This window comes from Micromys minutus, assembly GCF_963924665.1.
Source record: "Micromys minutus genome assembly, chromosome: 25".
Taxonomy (NCBI): Eukaryota; Metazoa; Chordata; class Mammalia; order Rodentia; family Muridae; genus Micromys; species Micromys minutus.
Window position 1 is genome coordinate 15500687 of NC_137960.1, and position 22051 is coordinate 15522737.

Here is a 22051-nt window from a genome sequence, read left to right on the forward strand (position 1 = left end):
CCCCGTGGACCTTCCTTCAGTTGTCATAGACAAGGACCATCTGCTAAGGGATAATTAAGAAAAGAGACTCAGCAGGAGCTGGGTGAGCAGAAAGACTCTCAGCTGTCCAAGTGCTCCCCAGCCTCCTGGAGTTTTCACAGGGTGAAGATTCCTGCATATAATAAAACCTCTCCTAAAGACAGTCCTGTCTACCAGCGGCAGAGTTTGATCCAGCATCCTGGATTCACTTTCTAGCTGGGCAGATCTGAGGAGTAAGGCTGAGGCGTAAAGCTGGTGACAGTGCTTCGTAAGCAAGCATGCGCCGCCATATGTGCAGAGGACTGCCACTCTAAGGAGCATCCGAGCTCTTTAAAACTGGATTCCAGTAACGAATAGTACATGGAGCACTCTCGAGGGACATTTAACTATCTGTTCTCCCTGTCAGGCTGATGGCAAGTGTTTGCTCTGTAAGTCAGAGCAATGTAGTCTTTCAGGAGGAAGCAGAACATGGGAAGCTACAAGCAAACAGATAAACAGCAACCCAAACAAACCCATCATCAAGTCCTGGTGGTTGCCTAGTAACAAAACACCTGAGCATGTCTAAGGAGATACAGAGTAGTGGGGGCTCTGCCCTCATCCTGGCTCGCTGATAGTTCATACACACACACACACACACATACACACACACACACACACACACACTCACACACACACACACACACACTCACACACCCCACATACTTAACACATGCACATACAACACTTCCCCACAAACACACAGATACACATACTCAACACACACCACAAATATTATACCACACACACACACACACACACACACACACACACACTGCACATATATACCACATACTCATATGTGCACATACAACAGCCCCCAACACACAGACACACACAGACATACAAACACATATAAACACATACATGCAGAAACACACAGACACATAGAGAAAGAGAGACATGACAAAGAGACAGAGACAGAAAGAGGATGGATTTTGTGTCAGTCACAGTCCATCAATTATCCTCGGCAGAAACAAGATATAGCTAACCTATCATAGGTAACAGATAAACTAAAGAATGAAGGCCCTGCAGGGGCTACAATATATGTGATGGCCTTGAGAAATGTTTATAGATTTTCACAGATGAGACACATACACACAAACAGCTCACATACATGTGCACATACATACACACATCACACACATGTCACATACCACATATATACTCCCCCCACCTAACACACACACATCACACACATCCCACAAACCACACACACACACCACAAATACCTCTACATCACACACATACATACATACACCACACACACCATACCAATACACTACACATACCCCTACATCACACACACACACACACACACACACACACACACACCATTCAGTGGATGAAAATGGTAGATTGCAGAGATGCCATAAAGTGTATGATAAGTTACAAGCTAAAGCCCAGCAGAGACAGAGAAGTACCTCAGTTCTCTTATCGGAATGTGGGGCACACCACATGACCATGTGTGGCCACCACAGCAAAATTAAATACAAGTACAGACTCTAATAGCTTTAGGCATACTACCCCAACTTATGGACATTATTTTTTCTGAGTTTGAGGACCCTTGGAAGGGCCAGAGAAATGGCACAACATGGAAATATCCTCAAACCTGGGAACCCGAGCTCCGTTCCTGGAACTCACACAAAGAGATAACTGACCCCACAAAACTGGCCTCTGATACGTTCACTGCGACACAAACCTGCACACATATATCATGTGCACACAAGTAACAGTCACTTAAAAACATCAAACCCTCGTGGTTTAAAGAGATGGGATTGCGCTACCAAAGAGACACAGGCTGAATTCAGGATGAGACCAGAGGGGACGTGAACACATCAGAGGCACTGAAATCAGCAGGTGTGATACACTAGATTTGTCCCCAGTTCTGCAAGGACATTTGCCAGGGGAGGTTAAAGCTATTGATAATGACTACTCAAGAGAACCAAGGGGCAGTGAAAACCAATCTTTAAGCTCAGAATTTCTTTTCCTTTTAATTGGCATTTGTCATTCCAGGCCGAGTGGTTTTGCTGTTCGAAGACCTCTACTCCTAGGATCTGTACCTTGCTTCTGGAATGCTCTGCAGCTGGCCTACAGTGACGCTGTGATCGGATCCCCGAAGTAGCCACCTTAAAGCATGCTGCCACTAGAACCTCAGCACTGTCCTGACCACCTCAACCTAGCGGCCATCTGGAGGTGGCTTCCTCTGACTTCCGGGTTGCAGGCACTCCTTAATTATATATCTGCTGTCTACTTTCCCCACGGTCAGATTCATCAGTCTCCCCCTGAACTGCAAAGAGCAGCCAACAGGAGAGACCTTGAAATGCTCTCAACGCTGGCTCCGTCCCATCAGCTGCAAAGGTGATTTGACGCTTTTTGAATTATACTGCTTTCAAGTACAGTCCCAGCAGGAGAGAAGCCCACAAGGAAGCTGGGTATCCTGTCAAGAAGGCCAGCTGTACAGGTGGGGCTGGCTGAGCTTCTAGGGGCATTTGTAGGTCAATAGAAACCAGCACTGCGAGTTAAAGTAAGATCCTTAGCGAGCAGCCCAGTTTTTTTTTTTTTTTTTTTTTTTAACAACCAAGGACACTGAGGTTGCCCAGCTACTCTGTAAGACTTACTTTTTATCTTCTGGACAAAATAATAAATAAATAAATTAATAATAATAATAATAATAATAATAATAATAATAATAATAATGAAAATGGTACACACTTTGAAGTTTGTTTGGCTTTATTGCTGAATAGTGGCTGGGTTCCCCTAGGCCAGTCCCTCAGCACAGAGCTTTGTTTAGGAAGAATTCTAGTAACTGCAATTCACCTCTCTGTGCACTGTAAGTTCTTCAGGGTGGTGCTGGCGAGGAAGCTTGGTGGCTAAGAGTGCTGGTGAGCAAGCATGAAGACCTCGGTTCGAATCCCCTGCACCCATGTAAGAAACAGGTCACGGTCACACATACCCTCAGCCTCAACGCTGCTGGTGCTGATGATGGAGTGTTGGAATGTGTGGGCGGGCAGGAAGATGCTAGGGTTTACCAGTTTGCTAGCAGCCTGGTCAAGAATCAGTAAGCTCCAAGTTCAAGGGGAGACCCCCATCTCAAGGCGACATGGCAGAGAATAATAGGGGGTCACATTTGACAAGGCTCTCCAAAACTTACTCTCCACACTGGCCTCAGCACAGGAGCACACTACCTCTCTCACCAACATCTAGATGCACAGAATTAAAACAGTTCTTCAGGGTGGCATTCCAAACCTTTTAACATCTATCTCGGCTTCAACCTGGCTTTCTCTGCCTCCTTCCCTTTTCCAGTTAGCACTCTTGTGGTCGCCCCTGCCACGAGACGATCTTTTCAGAAACATGCATTGCAAGATCCAAATCCTTGTTGTCTTAACAATACAGCATTTTTATCTCTCTTTAAAAAGAAAAAAAATTCCTTGAGACAGCGTCTCATGTGGGCTAGGCTAGCATCAAACTCACTATATTGCCCAGGATGACCCTGAACTCTAAGTCCTCTTGCTTCTACCTCCTGAGAGCTGGGGTTCCAGGTATGCACCACCATGCCCAGTTTACCCAGTGCTGCTGACCGAACCCAGCTTCCTGCACCCTGATCAAAATGAACCCACAATAGCAATGTTTCCCACCTTCCTAATGCTGCAACCCTTTAATACGGTTCCTCGTGTTGCGGTCACCCCTCCAGCAATGACATTATTTCCATTGTCACTTCATCACTGTAATTCTGTTGCTGTTATGAATTGTAATATAAATGTATGAAATGAAGGCTATCTGGTATGCAACCCCTTGTGAAAGGATGGTTCAACTCCCAAGGAAATCACAACACATAGATTGAGAACCACTGCACTGTAGTGTATCTGAGAAGACTCCCTAAAAACTCCACATGATCTTCCTACCTCTGACATCCTACCTCTGTCTTCTTTTCTGCACCTCCTTTGGAGAATATCTAACTCAAACTTGCCCCTACAGCTTTTGCCTATCAGTGTCCCAACTTTGGGGTCCTGCTCTTTCACCTCTGCTTCCTCTAGAAGGGAACCTCGCAAGGTCAGCTCAGAGAGACTCCCCAACCCCTGATCTGCTACAACTCCTTAACCCCACCCACCACCATCTTAGCACCCGAATCCACCTTCAGAAAAGCCTTTTGTCTGCCATGTTGCTTTGGCCACAGTCCCTCCACCCCATGATGCTTGCTCCCTCTTAGTAACTTCTCAAGCTCTGTTTCACATCATACCTTAACTGTCCTTGTATTCAGAGTTGAGCTGGGCTCTCGCTTTCCTTGGGTTTGTAGAGTAAGGCTCTGTAGTAGAGAAATCTGCCTGACTTACCAATATTTTAAAATAAAGATTTATTTATTTCATGTATGTGAGTACACTGTAGCTGTCTTCAGACACACCAGAAGAGGGCATCGGACCTCATGGCAGATGGTTGTGAGCCACCATGTGGTTGCTGGGAATTGAACTCAGGTCCTCTGGAAGAACAGTTGGTGCTCTTAACCACTGAGCCATCTCCCCAGCCCCCTGACTTATGAACTTTTAAAAGACTTATCTTTACTGCTACATGTGTATATACACATGTACATGTATGCAGGTACCCACAGAGGCCAGAAGAGAACATCAGATACCTTGTACTTGTAGTTCCAGGTGGTTATGGGTACTGGGAAGCAAAGTAGCAAGCGCTCTTAACCACAGAGCCATCTTTCTAGCTATTCTTTAATAAATATTATGGATAATCATTTTCTTCAACAATGGTCTACCCTCCCGTAACCCCAAAGATGAGATAAATGATGAAGGGGTAGCTGAATCCAACAAGGTGTGATGGGGTACTCTGCCTGTGTCAGGGCCACTGAAGCAGCCGTATGAGGAGCTTGGGGGTAGCCTGAACTACAAAGGCAGTACGCTTTGCATTCGTTTGTGTGTCTGTGCCGTGACATGTACGTGGAGGTTAGAGGACAACTTCAGGGCTTGGGTTTCTTTTTCTGGGGGTCCTGGGGAACAGGTATAGGTTGCCAGGCTTGGCAGCAAGCTCCTCTACCTGCTGAGCCATCTCACAGGTCCTGTTTCTCTTTTGATGTGGATTCATTGTATCTACTGCTGGAGCACTACTGAAATATCTCACAGCAGCTGGGCTGAGGAGATGACTCAGTGGTTAAGAGCGCTGACTGCTCTTCCAGAGGACATGAGTTCAATTCCCAGCAACATGGTGGCTCATGATCATCTATCATGGAATCCAATGCCTTCTTCTGGTGTGTCTGAAGAGAGAACAGTGTACCCATATGCATTAAATAAATAAATAAATCTTTAAAAAAATAAAAGAACCGCAGCTAACAACCACCCCCCTAAGTCCCCTGACCTTTTTCACTGGAGGAAGCTCCGTGTTTATGAAGATTAGACTGGAGACCGTGACTCAGTTTGTTCACTCTCAGAATTTGCTCTCATAAGATTTTCCTTTCTTGTAAACCAGGATTCTGCAAGCCTATACAAGAGCCTTTATGGATAATGTGCTGGCCAACAAAACACTTGCGTATTCCTCTCTTTCAACTTACAAAAATGTTGTGGCTCTTTGTTTGTTTGTTTGTTTGGCACAAGAATTCATGTCACCCCCTGCAAACTTGCAGTGTATGTAAAGTGTCAATTACAAGGAATCCTGGACCAAAAAAAAAAAAAAAAAAAAAAAAAAAGCTGTTCTCCAACCTCATGTAACATTAACTCCCAGCTGGCAGATTCTTGCCAAAGGCAGTTTTGGGGGAGGGAGCCCACTTCAATCCCACACGTATGTAAGAAACTAGACAGGGTTGAGTGGGATGCTGAGTTGCCATAAAGACCTTATGGGCGGGAAATAGAATTCCGAGGGTGGCAATTTTCTTTCCAATCCCCTAGAATTTTTGGTTTTGAGCCTAGCCTTTAATGGCTGAGCCATCTCTCCAGCCTCTTCCCTAGATTTTTTTTTTTAAAGCACTAACATAATGAAAGGGCTTCTCTGGGGCAGAATTGCCCATACAGGTTGGTCCTGGGCTCGTATTTCATTTCTGTGATGTTAAACTTATAGGCGAGGCAGGAACTCCATGCTGCTGGCTGAACAGAATGCATTCTCCTGTTAGACTAGGAGCTATGTCTTATATACATGGAGACCAAAACAGACCTCCCTTCAGTCTGACTTTTGTGCAGAGTACAGAGCAGGGCTTGGACCAGAAAGTTGGGGACAGTAGGGTGTCACACTGGAGAACATTATCTAGAACAGACCCTTAATATCTGGATTCTGCTCAAAGCCAAGGTTAGAGGGACACCATGGCTAGGAGAGGAATTTCCGGAAGTAATGGGTTTATTTTGGTTTGTGTCCTCTAGGCTTTTCTCTCTTTCTTTTCCTAAGCAATCTCAGCCCCCATTCTAGAGATGGAGAAGGAAGTAAAGCCAGGAGAACTCTGGGGGATACTTGTGAATGTAAAGTAGAACATTGTATCGAAGTGACTGAGGTCAGAAGAGTAATATCCAACAGTGTACCCCAGAGAAGTTGGTACAGCAGTCAAGACACACCATTGAACACTGATTAGAGTTTAAAAACAAAGGACAGAAAAGCCCATTCTTTATGTTGGTATTTCTACACACTCAAAACTTGACTGACCCTTGCTTTAAATCTTAGGCAGTTGTAGAGTTAACCCAAGAGAAAATGGAAAGCCATTTTTAATGTCCTCTCTAACTGGAACTTTGTATTTGGGGTCTTATTTTATTTGGACAACTGTTCCATAGGAGAGGTCTTAGGGGTTATATGGATAGATCAGAAAACTGCTCTGGGGGTTTGATGTAATTATTCAAGGTCATACAGGAAGCCAAGAGTCGTAATGAGAGTTCATGCATGGACTTGCCTCCGAAATACTGGGTTTCATCTACTATGTCAAACGTCATCTACTATGTCAATACACACATCCAGTACTCTTTTCCAATCAAGAACGCATCTCTGCCATCGTATATGGACATGGAATCAGTTCCTTCTTTTCCTGATTTTGGTGCTGTTCATTCAGTTAAAATGAAAATGGGAGCTGGTGCAATGACTCAACATGTAAAGGTGCAACCTGCCCCCTAACCACACACACACACACACACACACACACACACACCACACACACACATTGTAGCCTACACATATCCATGCACACAGGTACAAATGTAAAAGAGAATATAAAAAAGAGTTGAAAGAGAAGAATGTGAAACCCTTTGGCCTTTCTCTACTTACAAACTACAACTCTTGGAGAGAAGACAACCCTGTATTATTTGGTGTTTCTACCCCAGTTTAGTGGGCTTGTGTCTGTTGTCTTTGAGTGTTATTTAGAATGCTAAGCTATAAGAATGTTCATTCAATCTATGCTTACATTCATTATCTACCTATCAGCCATCTGTTCTCTCTCTCTCTCTCTCTCTCTCTCCCCAGTCCCTCTCCCTCTCCCCCCTTCAGCCTTCTCATTTGATTTATATTCTATATGATCATAATCCAACTATCATTGTGTTATATAGTAATATCTTATGAATGTTATGTGTTGAAGTAATGTTATACTTTATGAATAACATGAGAATTCTGTAATGCAATTCCACTCATAATATTTGGTTTGATTTGGGGGTTTATAAATATGACATAGTTTTTATGTATTATAAATCTCCCAACAAACTGACTTGTTAACTGTGAACGTTAAATGTGGTTATAAATTTTCTGAAATTAGACACTTGATATGCACAAATACTTCAAGAGAATGTTCTATGTTTAAAAATTCACATTAAGACTCAGAATGAAATTCAACAGTGAGTTATTTATTTGCAATGACTTGGTTTTAACAAAGGGGCACAGGCAAGATCTTTACAGGAGATCACTGTGGAGTGCTTTGGTGTCTAGCTGGTCAAGTTATTTCAAAGTTGGATATCAGAGTTACCAAAGCACACTAGGGGAAACACTAGATTAAGTAGGTGCCCGTATCTGTGACCAAACTGGCAAGTAACAAAAGCAGTGACCATCTTGAGCCCAACAGCCTCGTCTAGAAAACCAGGCATGCAGCATTTACGCATGGTGTTGCTCTCTTTCCTGAGCAAGGTAATCCAGCCAGCCATCGAAACGTCAGAACAAAGGGAAAAGAGTCTCCCTGCCTTCTTCTGAGGCTGTGCATTCCTTCAAAGAGGAAGCCTGGGGCGTTTCATCTGTACACCTCTGAATTTAAGCAGATACTCTCAGGGTTCAATACTTATTAAGAATTATTTTCATTTTATGTGGATGAGTGTTTTGCCTGCACACAACATGTGTGGGCTAGTGCCCACGTTGACTAGACGAAGGTGTTGGATGCAGGTGTTGGATGTCTTGGAACTGAAGCTATAGGTGGTTGTGAGCTGCTGTGTTGATGCTGGGAACTGAACCAGGGTCCTCAGGAAGACAGTAGGTATTCTTAACCACCGAGTCCTCTCTCCAACTCCTATCAATATTTGGGTTTTTGTTGCTTTTGCTTGCTTTTTGAGATGGGGTGGGGAGGGTGTCTCATGTAGTTTAGAATGACCTTCAACTCTTTTTTTAAATAAAGATTTATATATTTATTATATATAAGTACACTGTCGCTGTCTTCAGACACAGTAGAAGAGGGCATCAGATCTCATTGTGAGCCACCATGTGGATGCTGGGAATTGAACTCAGGACCTCTGGAAGAGCAGTCAGTGCTCTTAACCTCTGAGCCATCTCTCCAGCTCCTGACCTTCAACTCTTATTCTCCTGCCCCTCCTTCCCAAGTGCTGAGATTAGAGGTATGCATCACCACACTGGGCTAAGTTCCCAATAGTTGTGACAGAAAATAAAAGCCATCAGTCCATCTTGTATGACTTGAAGAACGATTTTCAACTAGTCTCGGTTCATGGATAAACCTGGAACCTTCCATGTCACCCAATGTTTGTGCCAGCAATTCAAACTCTGATGAAGCTGTATTTTAAAACCTCCTCTCTTGAGGGAGGCCTTTCTATGACTTTGTTTTTGGCAAGAATTTGTTTTTAACGAGGACAACCACACTCCCAAGACTGTAAAGGCAAGCAGACGTTTGGTTTTCTTTTTCTTAATTTTAAACTGAGAAATACAACCAGTTACATTCCAGGGCTGGGGTGTGTGTGTGGGAGGCATGTAGGGTAAATATACAAGCTATGGCTATGTTCTCTGGAAAACATCTGGAATTATGACCACCACCACCCTGTATCCATATATAAATTTCTTCTCACTCTTCCATGAGACTTGAATGCCACTGAGGTTGGAGAGAAAAATTACACTGTAGAAGGACCAGTATACAGTCAAATGCAGTAAGACCTTTTGATAAATGTAACATTGGGGAGCCCATCTTATTTCCATATGTCCATAACTGAATGAATACTTTTGGAGTACATAGTGTATGGGATGTGTTATGGTTACTGAGATGGACACGTGTGTCTCCCTGCCAAGGTGTGGCTCGGTGTGCAGTGTTGAGTAATGAGGAACGTGAGGACGAGGCACTGGGCACCTAGTAGAATAGCTTGTAGGGCAGGTCAGGCTTAGGGGCTTGGGGCCAGCATCCCAGAAGTAAGCGCTGCTCTCATAACATCTTACCAGGAAATGCAAGTCTGCAGCCTTATTAGTAAACGGCGAGAAGTTAGTCAAGGGAGGGAACTCGACATTTAGATTTGTTCTCGAATAAGGACTATATCGAGTCTCTGACTGGGCTGGGGACTGACGCAAAAGAAATAAAAATGGTAAGAGACCATCTGCCATAGGGAGTCTTCCCTTGACAAGTACCAAACATTCATGCTAGCTTGGAAGACAGTGAGAGTTCAGTGCGGAGAACAGCAGGTGGTCCTCGGCAGAGCATCGTTGGCTCTAAAGAAACCCAGCCATAAAGATCTCGTTGGAAAATAGCAACTCCATAAAGCCCTTGAATCAAGAGCAGCATCTAGACTAAGTCCAAAATGCCTCCCTAGTGAGTGCTCACACCCCAATCACTCCCACCATCACCACACAAGCACTGTCATGTCACTGTGTTGGCAAGAGCTAGAACGAGCCAACAGGCTGGGCAACATCAGATCAGCACAGTGGCCCTGGGTATCTGGGGAATGCTTTCTTGCAATAGAATCAACAGAGACCCAAACACCCTGAAGCATCATGTCCTTTGGTAAAGAATGACACTGGAAAAAGAAAAGTCTTTGGATGTTTTTCTTTTCTTCTTTTTATGGGGGGGGGTTAAGATTTATTTATTTATTTTATGTCTGTGAGTACACTGTAGCTGTCTTCAGACACAACAGAAGAGGGCATCAGATCCCATTATAGACGGTTGTAAGTCACCATGTGGTTGCTGGGATTTGAACTCAGGACCTCTGGAAGAGCAGCCAGTGTTCTCAACCACTGAGCCTTCTCTCTGGCACCTGTCTGTTTTTCTTAACTAAGACTTTTACTTTATTTGGTCAACTTCAGGTTCTTTTTTCTTTTTCTTTCATACAATAAATTCTGATTATGGTTTCCCTCCCCCCAACTCTTCCCAGATCCTCCCCACCTACCCGACTTCATGCATTCTTCTGTCTTCAGAAAACAGGCAAACAAACAAAAAAAAAAAAAAAAAAAAAAAAAAAAAAAAAGAGCAAGCCAAAATAATAGGAAAGAAGGAAAGCAGGCAAGAAAGCACAAGAGATAGTTGAACACAAACCCTATCAAAACACAAGTTTGGAAACTGGAATATGCAAGCAAAAGGTCAGGAAGACCAAAAAAAAAAAAAAAAAAAAAAAAAAATGCCCAGAAAACTTGATGAGATAAAAAGTCTATAAAATACCATTGAGTTCATTTTGTGTTGGCCACCAACTGCCAGACGTGGAGTCTGCCCTTTCCTGTGGTTAATATGCTTGGTGAGACTCCATTGGAGAAAACTATTTTTTTCCTTTGCAAGCAGATGTCAATTGGAGATAACTGTTTTTGGTGAGGGGTAAGAGCTCCTGTCCACTTTTCCCTCTCAGCACTGAGACCCTGTCTGGCCTTGACCAGAACAGACCTTGGGCACGCCGCCCCACTCTCTGTGCATTCACACGTGTGTCAGTTCTGCTGAGTCGGGAAGATGCTGTTTCTTGGCCGTGGTTTTAATATGAACTGGGGGCTCTGTGATGTACTCATCATGACTGGAATCTCAGGCCGACACAGTTGACAAACACCTTGGTCACTGGAGGATATTTTGTTCCTTTAATCTAGATGACAAAGTTGTAATGGTTGACTTGCCTACCCAAGTTAAGGACTAAGCTGAGAGGCACACACATGGTGATCTATACTCCATAAACCGTCATTTAGATGTGTATATCATATACATGGGAATGGGAATCATTTTCCAAGAGACAACAACAAATCAAAGAGAAATAAAATAGCATCTTCCCACTGTCCAGGCACCAGGTGAGGGTTTCTATCTCTGGGGGAGTCACACAGGCCCGGGCTGGGGATGGCACTTACCCTGGTCTTGGCATCAATCTTCGCACCACGGTCGAGCAATAGCTTCACCATATTTGCATTTCCTCGTTTCGAGGCAACATGTAAAGGAGTGATGTCATTCTGCAGGGGAAGCAGAGAAGAAGTTACAGGCTTGACATACACAGCTTAGGCAGGACACCGTTTCCCAAGCCTCTTCGACGCTGGCCTTGTTCCTCTCCTCCTACCACCTCTTCAAGGTACAGATATTACACATTCCATCTTCTCTCCAACAGCATCCCCTCCCCAAAACCAGACTCAAGAATTCGAAGAGAGGCAGTCTACTGGACGAGGTCCAACTTTATCTAATTGCTGGTGGTGACTGACTACCCAAATCTTATTTATTTATTGTTCTGTTTTTATTACATTTCAGTTTTTGTTTTGAGACAGGGATCACTATGTGGCTAGTCTCAAACTCACAAAGATCTGCCCACCTTAGCTTTCTAGGTGCTGGGATTAAAAGCATGCAGCACATGCCAGACAGTCCAAGTCTTACATTCATTTTATTTTTTTTTTCGTAAGGATTTATTTTATTTTATGCATATGAGTGCTCTATCTGTATTGCCAAAAGAGGGCATCAAATCCCATCACAGATGGTTGTGAGCCACCATGTGGTTGCTGGGGAATTGAACTCAGGACCTCTGGGAGAGCAGTCAGTGCTCTTAATTGCCGAATCATCTCTCGAGCCCCAAATCTTACATTCTTAAGTCAATGTGTTGTGGTTTTTTTGTTTGTTTGTTTGCCTTGCTGAGCACGTAATGGTTAATAAAGAGCCTCCTGAAGACTAAGCTGAAGGAGTGTCCTGGGACTCAGAGCAGTCCCAGACTCAGCAGGAGTCTTGGGTTGTAAATGAGAGAGTATATTCATTGAGGTGGAGAATCTGGACCCTTGCTTTGGCCTTTCATGCTGGTGCCTACATGTGTCTAAAAGCATCTGTAGCAATTCCACTGCCCCTGCATTGACTGCTGCTTCTAAGCCATCAAGGTAGCATAAGTATGCACTGAAAACACCCCCCCCCCATGTTGGTTTCTTATTCTTGGGTGCTGCAGTCTGAGTTTATGTCTCATTGTTCACAAAGATTCAGTGAGATCCCATCTTAACGGGGTTCACAGCAATCACACATGCAGAATTTGAGAGCCCATGCAATGGCTACCAGGTGCTGACCACTTCCCGCTCGTGAGGAACTTGGCTTGGGGAGTGCTGTGGACTCCAGCCTTGTACTATGCGGGGCAAGGTGTGATTCTGTCTCTGAACTCTTGGTCAGTTTTCACAGTGCTGCACAACCTGCCTTGCAGTCCTTACAATCAGAAATGGCTGAGAGAACCAGGATTTAATTTCTTCACATCTTTTATATTTTTATTTTCTCCTTAAAAAAATCTGGTTTTTGACAATTTCAAGCACAAGCACACACATACATGCACACATACATACATATATACACACATGTGTGCATACACATATGCACATATATATGCATATACATGCACACATCCATACACATATACACACATATGCACACACACATGCACACATGCATACACATATATACACATGTGCACACACATATAAACACACACACATTTTGATCACATCCATCATTTCTCCACCCTACTCACAGTGAACCCTTCCTTCCTAACAACGTGTTCTGTTACTTCCATGACCTTTGGTAACCACTCGGTTTGTTTAGGGTTTCTTGCATAAACTAACATGGCTGGAGGGTTAGTTAAATGACTAACTTTAAACATACAATTAAAAAATCAGAACATTCTATGATAAAAAGAATTCTAAACATGAAGTCTGGGGAAAAACCTATAGTAAACTTCAGATCCTCCTTATCCAGGTTCAATAAATTTATCAGCCTTGGAGCTGGGCACAGACAGAGCCTGCTTTGCACACTCAGGGTCCCCGAGTTTGAGTCACAACCCCCACCCTATACCAATCAACCTTTGGCTTCTACCACATTGTGTCATCTTGCTGCAAGAACCAAGAAGAGAAAGAGAATCCAATAAGTAAGTCAATGAAGTCATCTTTAATGAAGAAAGAGTTTTTCAAGTTGGGGATCTTGCTAAGTAGGGCAGGCTAAGGAGAGAGGCAGGGAGAGGATATACATGTGAAGAGAGAGACAGACAGACAGACAGAGAGATGTTGGTAACACCATTATCATAAATAAAGCAGCACAGCGTCTAAGCCTCCATCTGCGCTCAAACTCTTGGTCTCTTTCAGAGCGTCTGAGTTCATCCTGATGTTTTATTTGCTCCCAGATTTGTCACAAGCCTCCCACTCCCCAAAGCTACCACACTACCATTTCCTCTATGTTTATTGATTCTCTGAAGAAATTCAATACTTTAAAGAATTTCCACCAGCTTTATCTAGCTGCCCAGAGTGTTTCATGGGAGTGTTGTCTAACACAAACTTTCCCCCGTATTGTAGTGAATGGTTATGCTTGAACTAAATTATTTTACTATCTCCTACCCGTCTGTCTGTCATCTATCTTTATGTGTACATGTTTGTGTACTTTTGTGAATAGTGACACACGTGTGAACAGATGTCTTTGGAGACCGGGAGAAGTTGGAGCCCTGGAGCTGAAGTTACAGGTGGTTGTGAACCTCTCCCTGTGGGTGCTGAGAGCTAAACATGGTCCTTCCAAAGAGCAGTAACCGAGCAGTTAACCACCGAGCCATCTCTCCAGCCCCTTGAACTTAAAACAGAAACAAAGAACAAAAGCAAGCAAACAAAACCCCTAGAACTATATATTCTTTTACAAATGGGAAGATTGTAAAACCCATGTATCTTATTATTCCTGGAAGCTAAAATATAAATTAATATTTACTCTCATAATAATTAATAATTAGTCATATATTATATCTAAATATCTATAACTATCATAGATTATATCTATTACTCTTAGCAAAGTATAAAATAGTAATTTATTTATTAAGTAAAAGAAGAATAAGACCTGCTTGGGAAAAACCAGTTTATTGTAGTGAGACTGGTAGAGATTGCTGACAACCAATGAATTGTGTTACAAGAAATTTATAAATCAAATCCTCCCTCAGGGCTCCAGGAACTTGCAGATCAGAGGAGGCAAAAGTTTAAGAGGCAGAGGGGATGGAGATCACTAAGGGAAGAAGGCCTTTTAAACAGGGCAGGATCCACTTGTGCAGGGACTCACAGAGACTGAGGCAGCACTTGCAGGGCCTCTTGGGTCTGTGCCAGATGAAGTCCTAAGGCTGAGAGGAGAGGAGGACACACGCCCCCAACCCTAGCCCAGAAGCTACCTTCAACTAATCACCACTGGCAAAGGAAAAATTTGTTTTCCCAGGCTGCGTGCCCAGCAGTAGACAGCAACACAAATGAACTCAGTGGGAGCTTTGGAGGTTCCGTGTCTCAGGATATCCTGTCACGGTGGTTATTTTACTCTATATTATTTCAAACCTCTCAGATTCTCTGGGTATATATTATGGCTTCCAGTTTTATGTTTTGTGGGACTCCTGTGTGTGTGTGCATGTGTGTATGTGTGTTTGTGTCTAAATGTATTCCTGATTCCTGTGTGCACATGTGTGTGTGTCTGCATCTATGTTTCTGATTCCTATGTATGCATGTGTCTCTACATCTATCTGTGTTCCTGATTCCTGTGTGTACATGTGTCTCTGCATCTATCTGTGTTCCTGATTCCTGTGTGTACATGTGTCTCTGCATCTATCTGTGTTCCTGATTCCTGTGTGTACATGTGTCTCTGCATCTATCTGTCTTCCTGATTCCTGTGTGTACATGTGTGTCTTTGTATCTATATGTGTTCCTCTTGCTTTTTCCTTTGGCTTTTATAAAACTTTTCTGTTTGTTTGCGTTGCCCTATTCAACTTGCTTGTGTTTTTGTTTTATCTCATTTTATTATTATTCTTCATATGCCTTTTTGCTTTTTAAGGACAGGCAGAAAGAATGTGGATCCTGGTAGGAGGGGAAGTGGGGAGGAACGGGGAGGAGCTGAGGGAGGAAAAACTATACTTAGAATACATTTTATGGAAAACATCTGTTTTCAATAAAGGGAAAAGTGTGTACCCCCCGTGTGTGTGTGTGTGTGTGTGCGTGTGTGTGTGTGTGTGATATCAATCCCAGGACTTTGTGTGTGCCAGCCAAGCAATCTATCACTGGTTTACATCCCCAGTCCCCTGGTAAACATTCTGTGCACAAAGCCAGATGGCAGAATCTCGTACTTTGTAGGCCACACCACCCCTGAGGTAACTGCTCACCTCACCATAGCTCGAAGCAGCCACACAAAATCCACAAGCAAGAATGGCTATTCTGTGGGCAGCCTCGTGTTGAGCACTGTCAGCTTCTGACCGGAGGCTTCAGCTGGGAGGGCTGAGTTGTGAACCCGGTGACAAGCTCCGGGTGGGCTTTGATCTTTGCTGGGATTGACAGAAGCGGGAGAGCAGCAGGTGCTATGGTGACTTGAGGTTCCTCTCATCTGTCCAGCCAGCAGCACTATGTGGACAAATCTAGTACTGAGCCAGCAGGGGGGGCACTGATCTAGGGAGCAACCCAGGAAACAGTTACCTGAGTTCAGTGAGCCCTGGCTTAGGCCTGTGGCTTCCCTGTGTTACTGTTCCTTAAGGAAAGGGGTTTCTCGGGGTTGAGGCCTTCATTAACCCTTGTCACGCAGGCTGACTGGCAGGGTGAAGGCCTGCAGCCTCTTCCTTCCTCTGCTTTCTTCCGAATTCTGTTCTCTCCCCCATAAAATGAGATGGCCAAAGGGGACTTGAAGCCTAACGCCCTGGACTTCCCTTAGAGGAAGGCTTTACACTTCTAAAACGCTTAGAAAGTATCATAAAAGGAACGGAGGAGAGAGCTCAGTGGTAAAATGCTTGCTGTGCATGCTGGGTGCCCTGTCTCATGTTTAGAATCCCCAGCACTGGGGAGGCAGACAGGCAGAGGCAGACAGACCTCCTGGGCTTGCTAGCCGGATGAGCTAGCAGTCTTAGGGTTTTACTGCTCTGAACAGACATTTAATTGGGGCTGGCTTACAGGTTAAAAGGGTCAGTCTGTTATCATCAAGGTGGGAGCATGGTGGTGTCCAGGCAGGCTAGGAGCTAGAGAAGCAGAGAGTTCTACATCTTTATCTCAAGGCTGCTAGTAGAATACTAACTTTCAGACAGCTAGGATGAGGGTCTTAAAGCCTATGCCCATAGTGATACACCTACTCCAACAAGGCCACACCTACTCCAGCAAGGCCACACCTACTCCAACAAGGCCACACCCACTCCAGCAAGGCCATACCTACTCTAACAAGGCCTCACTTTCGAACAGTGCCACTCCTTGGGCCAAACATGCAGTTCCCAGGTCTCAGTGAGAGACTGCCTCTGACAAATAAGGTGAATAGTTTCTGTGGAATGACACTGGAGGTTGACCTCTGGCCTTGATATGCACAGTATGTGCATACATTGCATGTACACATACATGAACCTGCAGTAAACAAGTGTAAACATGCACGAGCACACACACACACACACACACACACACACACACACACACACACAGCTTGCAGATCTATAGCTCCGTTTTTATCCATGCAACAATCCAATGGATGGCACAAAAATAACTCCATCTGCTAAAAGGAGACATAGAACTGTTCTGTAATTTGCTAATTTGGAAAGAGTTCATTGGTGGCAGGGTTGGGATAACAGCTCCACCCGCAGACCCTTTTACACTGGTATTCTGAAGACTCTGCATCTCAAGTGTTGAATGACCTTCGTACTGATGATATGCCCTGGATCCCTTGTCATTCCTACATCCCATAATAGCTGGTCCTGAGAACTAGGAACAATCAAGACAGAAGGAGCTCATGTGGAGGAATTGATGGGTATTTGCATATTGAGTCTTCGGTTAAGGAGAAGGTCTCCTGCCTTCCCAAAACTCGGAGCCAGAACTATGTTTCTATTGTGAAGCCAACGGCAGCATATTGAGAAAGGCAGATGACGCCAGAGACTGAAAGCTTTGTTTCTCAGAGCCCGTTCCTACTGGGATTGAGTCAGTTGGTATGAGCTTGTTGGGATTCAAGCTGGCACGAAGAGCCTTCGATTCTGCAACTGCAGATTGGAGGGAGGGCTTGGATGCCATGGTGGAAAGGCCTCCAAACATGCAAGCCTTGAGGCCAGACCCTTAGATGAGAGGTTCCTATGTTACCGTGTTTAGCTTTTATGTGGGTACTGAGGAGCTGAACTTAGCACTTTTACTCAGTAACCCATCTCTTCAGTCCCTCAATGGAATTTTATAGAGCAATAAAGAGAAACAAAATCCTACCAATTTCACGAAATGAGTGCAACCTGATAACCCAAAGACGGACAGACTCAGAGAGACAAATACCTCATGCTTTCTTGTGCTCATAACCTAAGTTTAAAAGTGCGTGCGTGCGTGTGTGCGTGCGTGCGTGCGTGCAGATGCATATGTAGACCATGAACCCAGGAAGGGGATCCTCAAGGGGTGCAGGGGACCTTGATGGAGTGCAGAAAATTGAGATGGTTGTGGCACAGGAGCAAAAAGAAAGAAGTGAGGACTGAGAAGAGAGGGAACCAGGTGAGTGGAGAGAATATGGGAGCGGTAGAAGGGACCAAACAGAAACAGAGTATACTCTTTATAGAACTTGAACAATTAATTAAAAGAGACTGGTGGAATTTCAGCAAGAGATGGAGTTTTCAAGAGAGCCTGATGAAATGCTTGATTTATACATGCTATATTTACCAAGTATATGTAGTACATAGTATTACTACATATAGTTTATTTATTACATATACTATATATTGCATATATCTCCATACCATATAATATATACTATATATGAAAAATATATGTTATATACTGAGTTATAATATAATATATACTAATATAATATGATGTGGAAATATATATTCCATATACTTTACTTATAAAATATAGTATATATACTATATTAAAATATACTATATAATACATAGTATATAATACATAATACTATATAATATAAATAATATAAATATAAATATATAATAAAATATGCAAAATCTCAGAAATGAAGAATTGCTTTGATTAGGCTCATGAGTAGAGCAGGGCAAGGAATCAGTGAAGTAAAAGAGATGTCAGTTAATAAAGAGCTAGAAATACCAGGACTGGCTTAAGAAGAAACATAGACACGTGGAATGTGAGAACACTCACAGGTAAAGAATGGACCCAAAGCACTGTAAGAAACAAGGCCACAAGTTCTAGGGGCAGAAAGGTCACCTAACCAACAAGTCCTACAGCAGGACACAGTCAGATAACTGGAGAGGAAATAGACTGTGAGTCCATGGAAGGCAAAAGAGAACACTCACTACTGAGAGGCCTCCAGTAGGGAAACAGAGAAGGTAGTAAGAGTGTGGATACCGTGTGGAAAATTAGACCTACATGAAGGATGGAGGGGCCCCTGGAGACCACAGGAATGAAGAGAAATGTAAGAGATAAGTCACCATCTAAAGCAGAAACATTGAGGACGATTGTGGGTTTTACAACATATATGAGAATGTGCACTACAAACTCATGTAGTCACAGGGAGGCCTCAGAGCTCTCCTGCCACAGGACTCTTACGTCCTATGCAAGGTGAGAGGACATTTGAAAGAATCCCGAGAGACGAGTACCAGAAGAAGTAAGATACATGGCTACATAAGACATGGGGGTCGTAGAAGTCCCCCGGCCCTTGTTTAATGTACCCTCATCTTTTCTAAAAATGACAGTCATGGATGTCGGCACGGGGCACGGTAGGGAAGTGGGCGCTTTTCAGTACAACCCGACCTGCAGCTGCCTGAGTCACAGTTCACACCATCTGTGCTCTCCACTCTGACGGCCACGGATCAGCTTTACCTGACAGCTGCTGAAGCTAAAGAACATCGCTACCCCTCCCTTACACCAACCCCCCCCCCCGCCCCAATGCGTAAAATTCACTGCGGCAGAAGACCTATGTTATTTGAGATCAGAAACCTACATTAAAATACATAACAATAAATCTGATGTGATTTTCTTCGAAATAGCATCTTACCACATAATTGAAGGTGACCTTGAACTCTCCACCTTCCTACCTGCCTCCCAAGTGCCGGGCTCACCGGAAAGGCCGGCAAAGCTGGCTTGATGGGAATTTTGAACAAACTAAAGCAGAATTTTGCTTCAGTGTGAATTAGCATATTAATGAAATGCGTTTTTTTTTCTCTCTTACCAAAGAAGCTTTTTTTCTTGGTACATTCAAAATGTTAGGGAATGCATTAGCATTTGACAATGTGGTTTAACAGATAAGGGCACCAGAATTTATTCGGTCTAATGGCCAGGAGAGAAAAAACTCAGGATGGTTAAGCCATTTACAGAACTTGAATCTGGCCAAGATCTACAGCTCCCAGGTATTGCCCTTCCCGTTTTACCAAACCCTTTTGGGCTTCCTGAAAAGCCAAATTTTCATCACCAGTACAAACAGTACCTTATTTATCCTCTCCATAATGTTATTGGATGTAATTACTTCTCAACCTGAAAAGTAGAACATTAAGAAGCCTACCCAATGGCTTCCTTTCCCTGTCACTTACTTCTCAATCATTTTTTACATATGGTGACTACACACACACACACACACACACACATACGTTTTATATACACTATGAACATAATTTGCTTTACAAATATTTACATAGGATACTAACAGGACCTGGATAACTATTTAAAATATTGAGAAAACATATTTACAGGATAAGCAAACTTAATTATTTTGAACTTCTGGGCCTGTTATCTCGCCAAATGACTAACAAATGGCTGTTTCTCTGTTGGGAAGGTAGGCACTGGTTCTTGCATGGGGCTTCCTGGCCCTTTCGTCAACCGCCTGCCACCAGACTTTCAGACAGATCTTTGCATCACCACCTTCGTGCCTTAAAGGCAGCAAATCATGAAACTGCTTAGCTTAGGACCCTAGCTTTGTAGGGCATATTTTGCCTTCTACTTCTCACGAAGGAGAACAACCACTCTTGGCCGCAGCAGCCATCTTCCAGTTAACTTGCCAACGTGACGAACACAAAGGGAAAGAGGACAGGCGCTCGCTTTCAGTTCTCCAGGCCTTTTAGGAAACATGGAGTTGTTCCTTTGGCCACAGACAGGCGAATCTACAAGAAGGGTGATACTGCAGACAGCAAGGGAACGGGCATTGTTCAGAAAGAAACGCCCCGGAAGTGTTATCATGGCAAACCAGAAGAGTCTAGTCACCCACATGCCGTTGGCATCATCGTAAGCAACAAGTTAAGGGCAAGATTCTGGCCGAGAGGATCAATGTGTGGACTGAGCACATCAAGCACTCGAAAGCAGAGATGGCTTACTGAAGCGGGTGAAGGAGAACGGTCAGAAGAAAAAGGAAGCCACGGAGAAGGGCGCCTGGGTTCAGCTGAAGCGCCAGCCTGTGCCACCCAGAGAAGCCCACATTGTGAGGACTAAGGGAAGAGCCTACCCTAACCCTAACCCTATGAATTCATGGCCTGATGTACAGAGAGAAATAAACGACCCCGACTAAAAAAAAAAAAAGGAGAGGAAAGAATCACCAGAATACAGTAATTGTCTCCTGGGCTTTGTACAAGCGTGTTAGATTATTTCCTAGGATAGTTTACAACGACAGTTATTTAAATATTTTTTTATTTCCGTCATGCGCACGTGTGTCTGTATCTCTGTGTGGGCATGCTCACGTGAATAAAGGTGACGTCCAAGACGTCAGAGGTATTGGAACTCCTGGGGAGGAGCAGAAATGACTGGCAGCAGTGCTGGGAACTGAACTTGGGTCCTCCGGAGGAGCGGCAGTGGATCTCTTAACCGCTGAGCCATTTTGTTCCAATCATAACTCTATTTTCTCTCATTGTGTATTTAAGATATGTGCATGTGGGTGTCTTTGTACCCTGGTGCATGTGTGGAGTTGGTTTCTTTGTTCCACCTCTATGTAAGTTCCGGAGTTCAAATCTCAGGTTGGCGGGCGTCCACGGCAGGCACTTTCCCTCTGAGTCATCTCAGCGCATGGCCACTGTTTACATTAAGATAGTCATCCTGACCGCCAGCCCCCTGCAAGAACTTGTGCTATGTGTTTTCAACTCTGAAACTGATTTGGAAGTATAAAGAAGATTGTTAATGAGCTTGGGACAGAGAAGAAATTCAATGCTAACTTTATAGGCGTTCCTTAGACATCCACTTGGAAGGAAAAGTCAAAAACGGTCCTCTATTCTATCTCCTTTAATACAAGCTGGTCCTAGAGGGAGATATTAAACTTATCCATATTTTACACATGATCTCCAAGACTAATTTGCCACAGTTTGCCTGCCCCCGGGTAGATACTTCCTTCACTAGACTAGTGCTTTGTTGATGAGAAATAACATACAGCAAGCTTCCAATCTTAGGGAAGTATGGGGGATCTAGAAGAAGGCCACAGAGGTGGTGGAATGAAGCACGCTCAATTCCAGAGCTTGCCCAACACTAAGTGCACAATTTTAGGCAA

At 43.8% G+C, this 22051-nt stretch overlaps 1 protein-coding gene across 5 annotated transcripts in view; it reads right to left on the reverse strand.

Moving 5' to 3' along the window:
• ANK3 (ankyrin 3) overlaps positions 1-22051 on the reverse strand; it is a gene marked incomplete at its 5' end in the record, with an annotated part of 441504 nt that overhangs the window by 144787 nt on the left and 274666 nt on the right. For all 5 annotated transcript variants that reach the window (XM_080938021.1, XM_080938020.1, XM_080938019.1 and 2 more), the window contains one exon: positions 11527-11625. In XM_080938021.1, coding sequence (XP_080794147.1) covers positions 11527-11625 — 99 coding nt within the window. The remainder of the gene's footprint in view (positions 1-11526; positions 11626-22051) is intronic.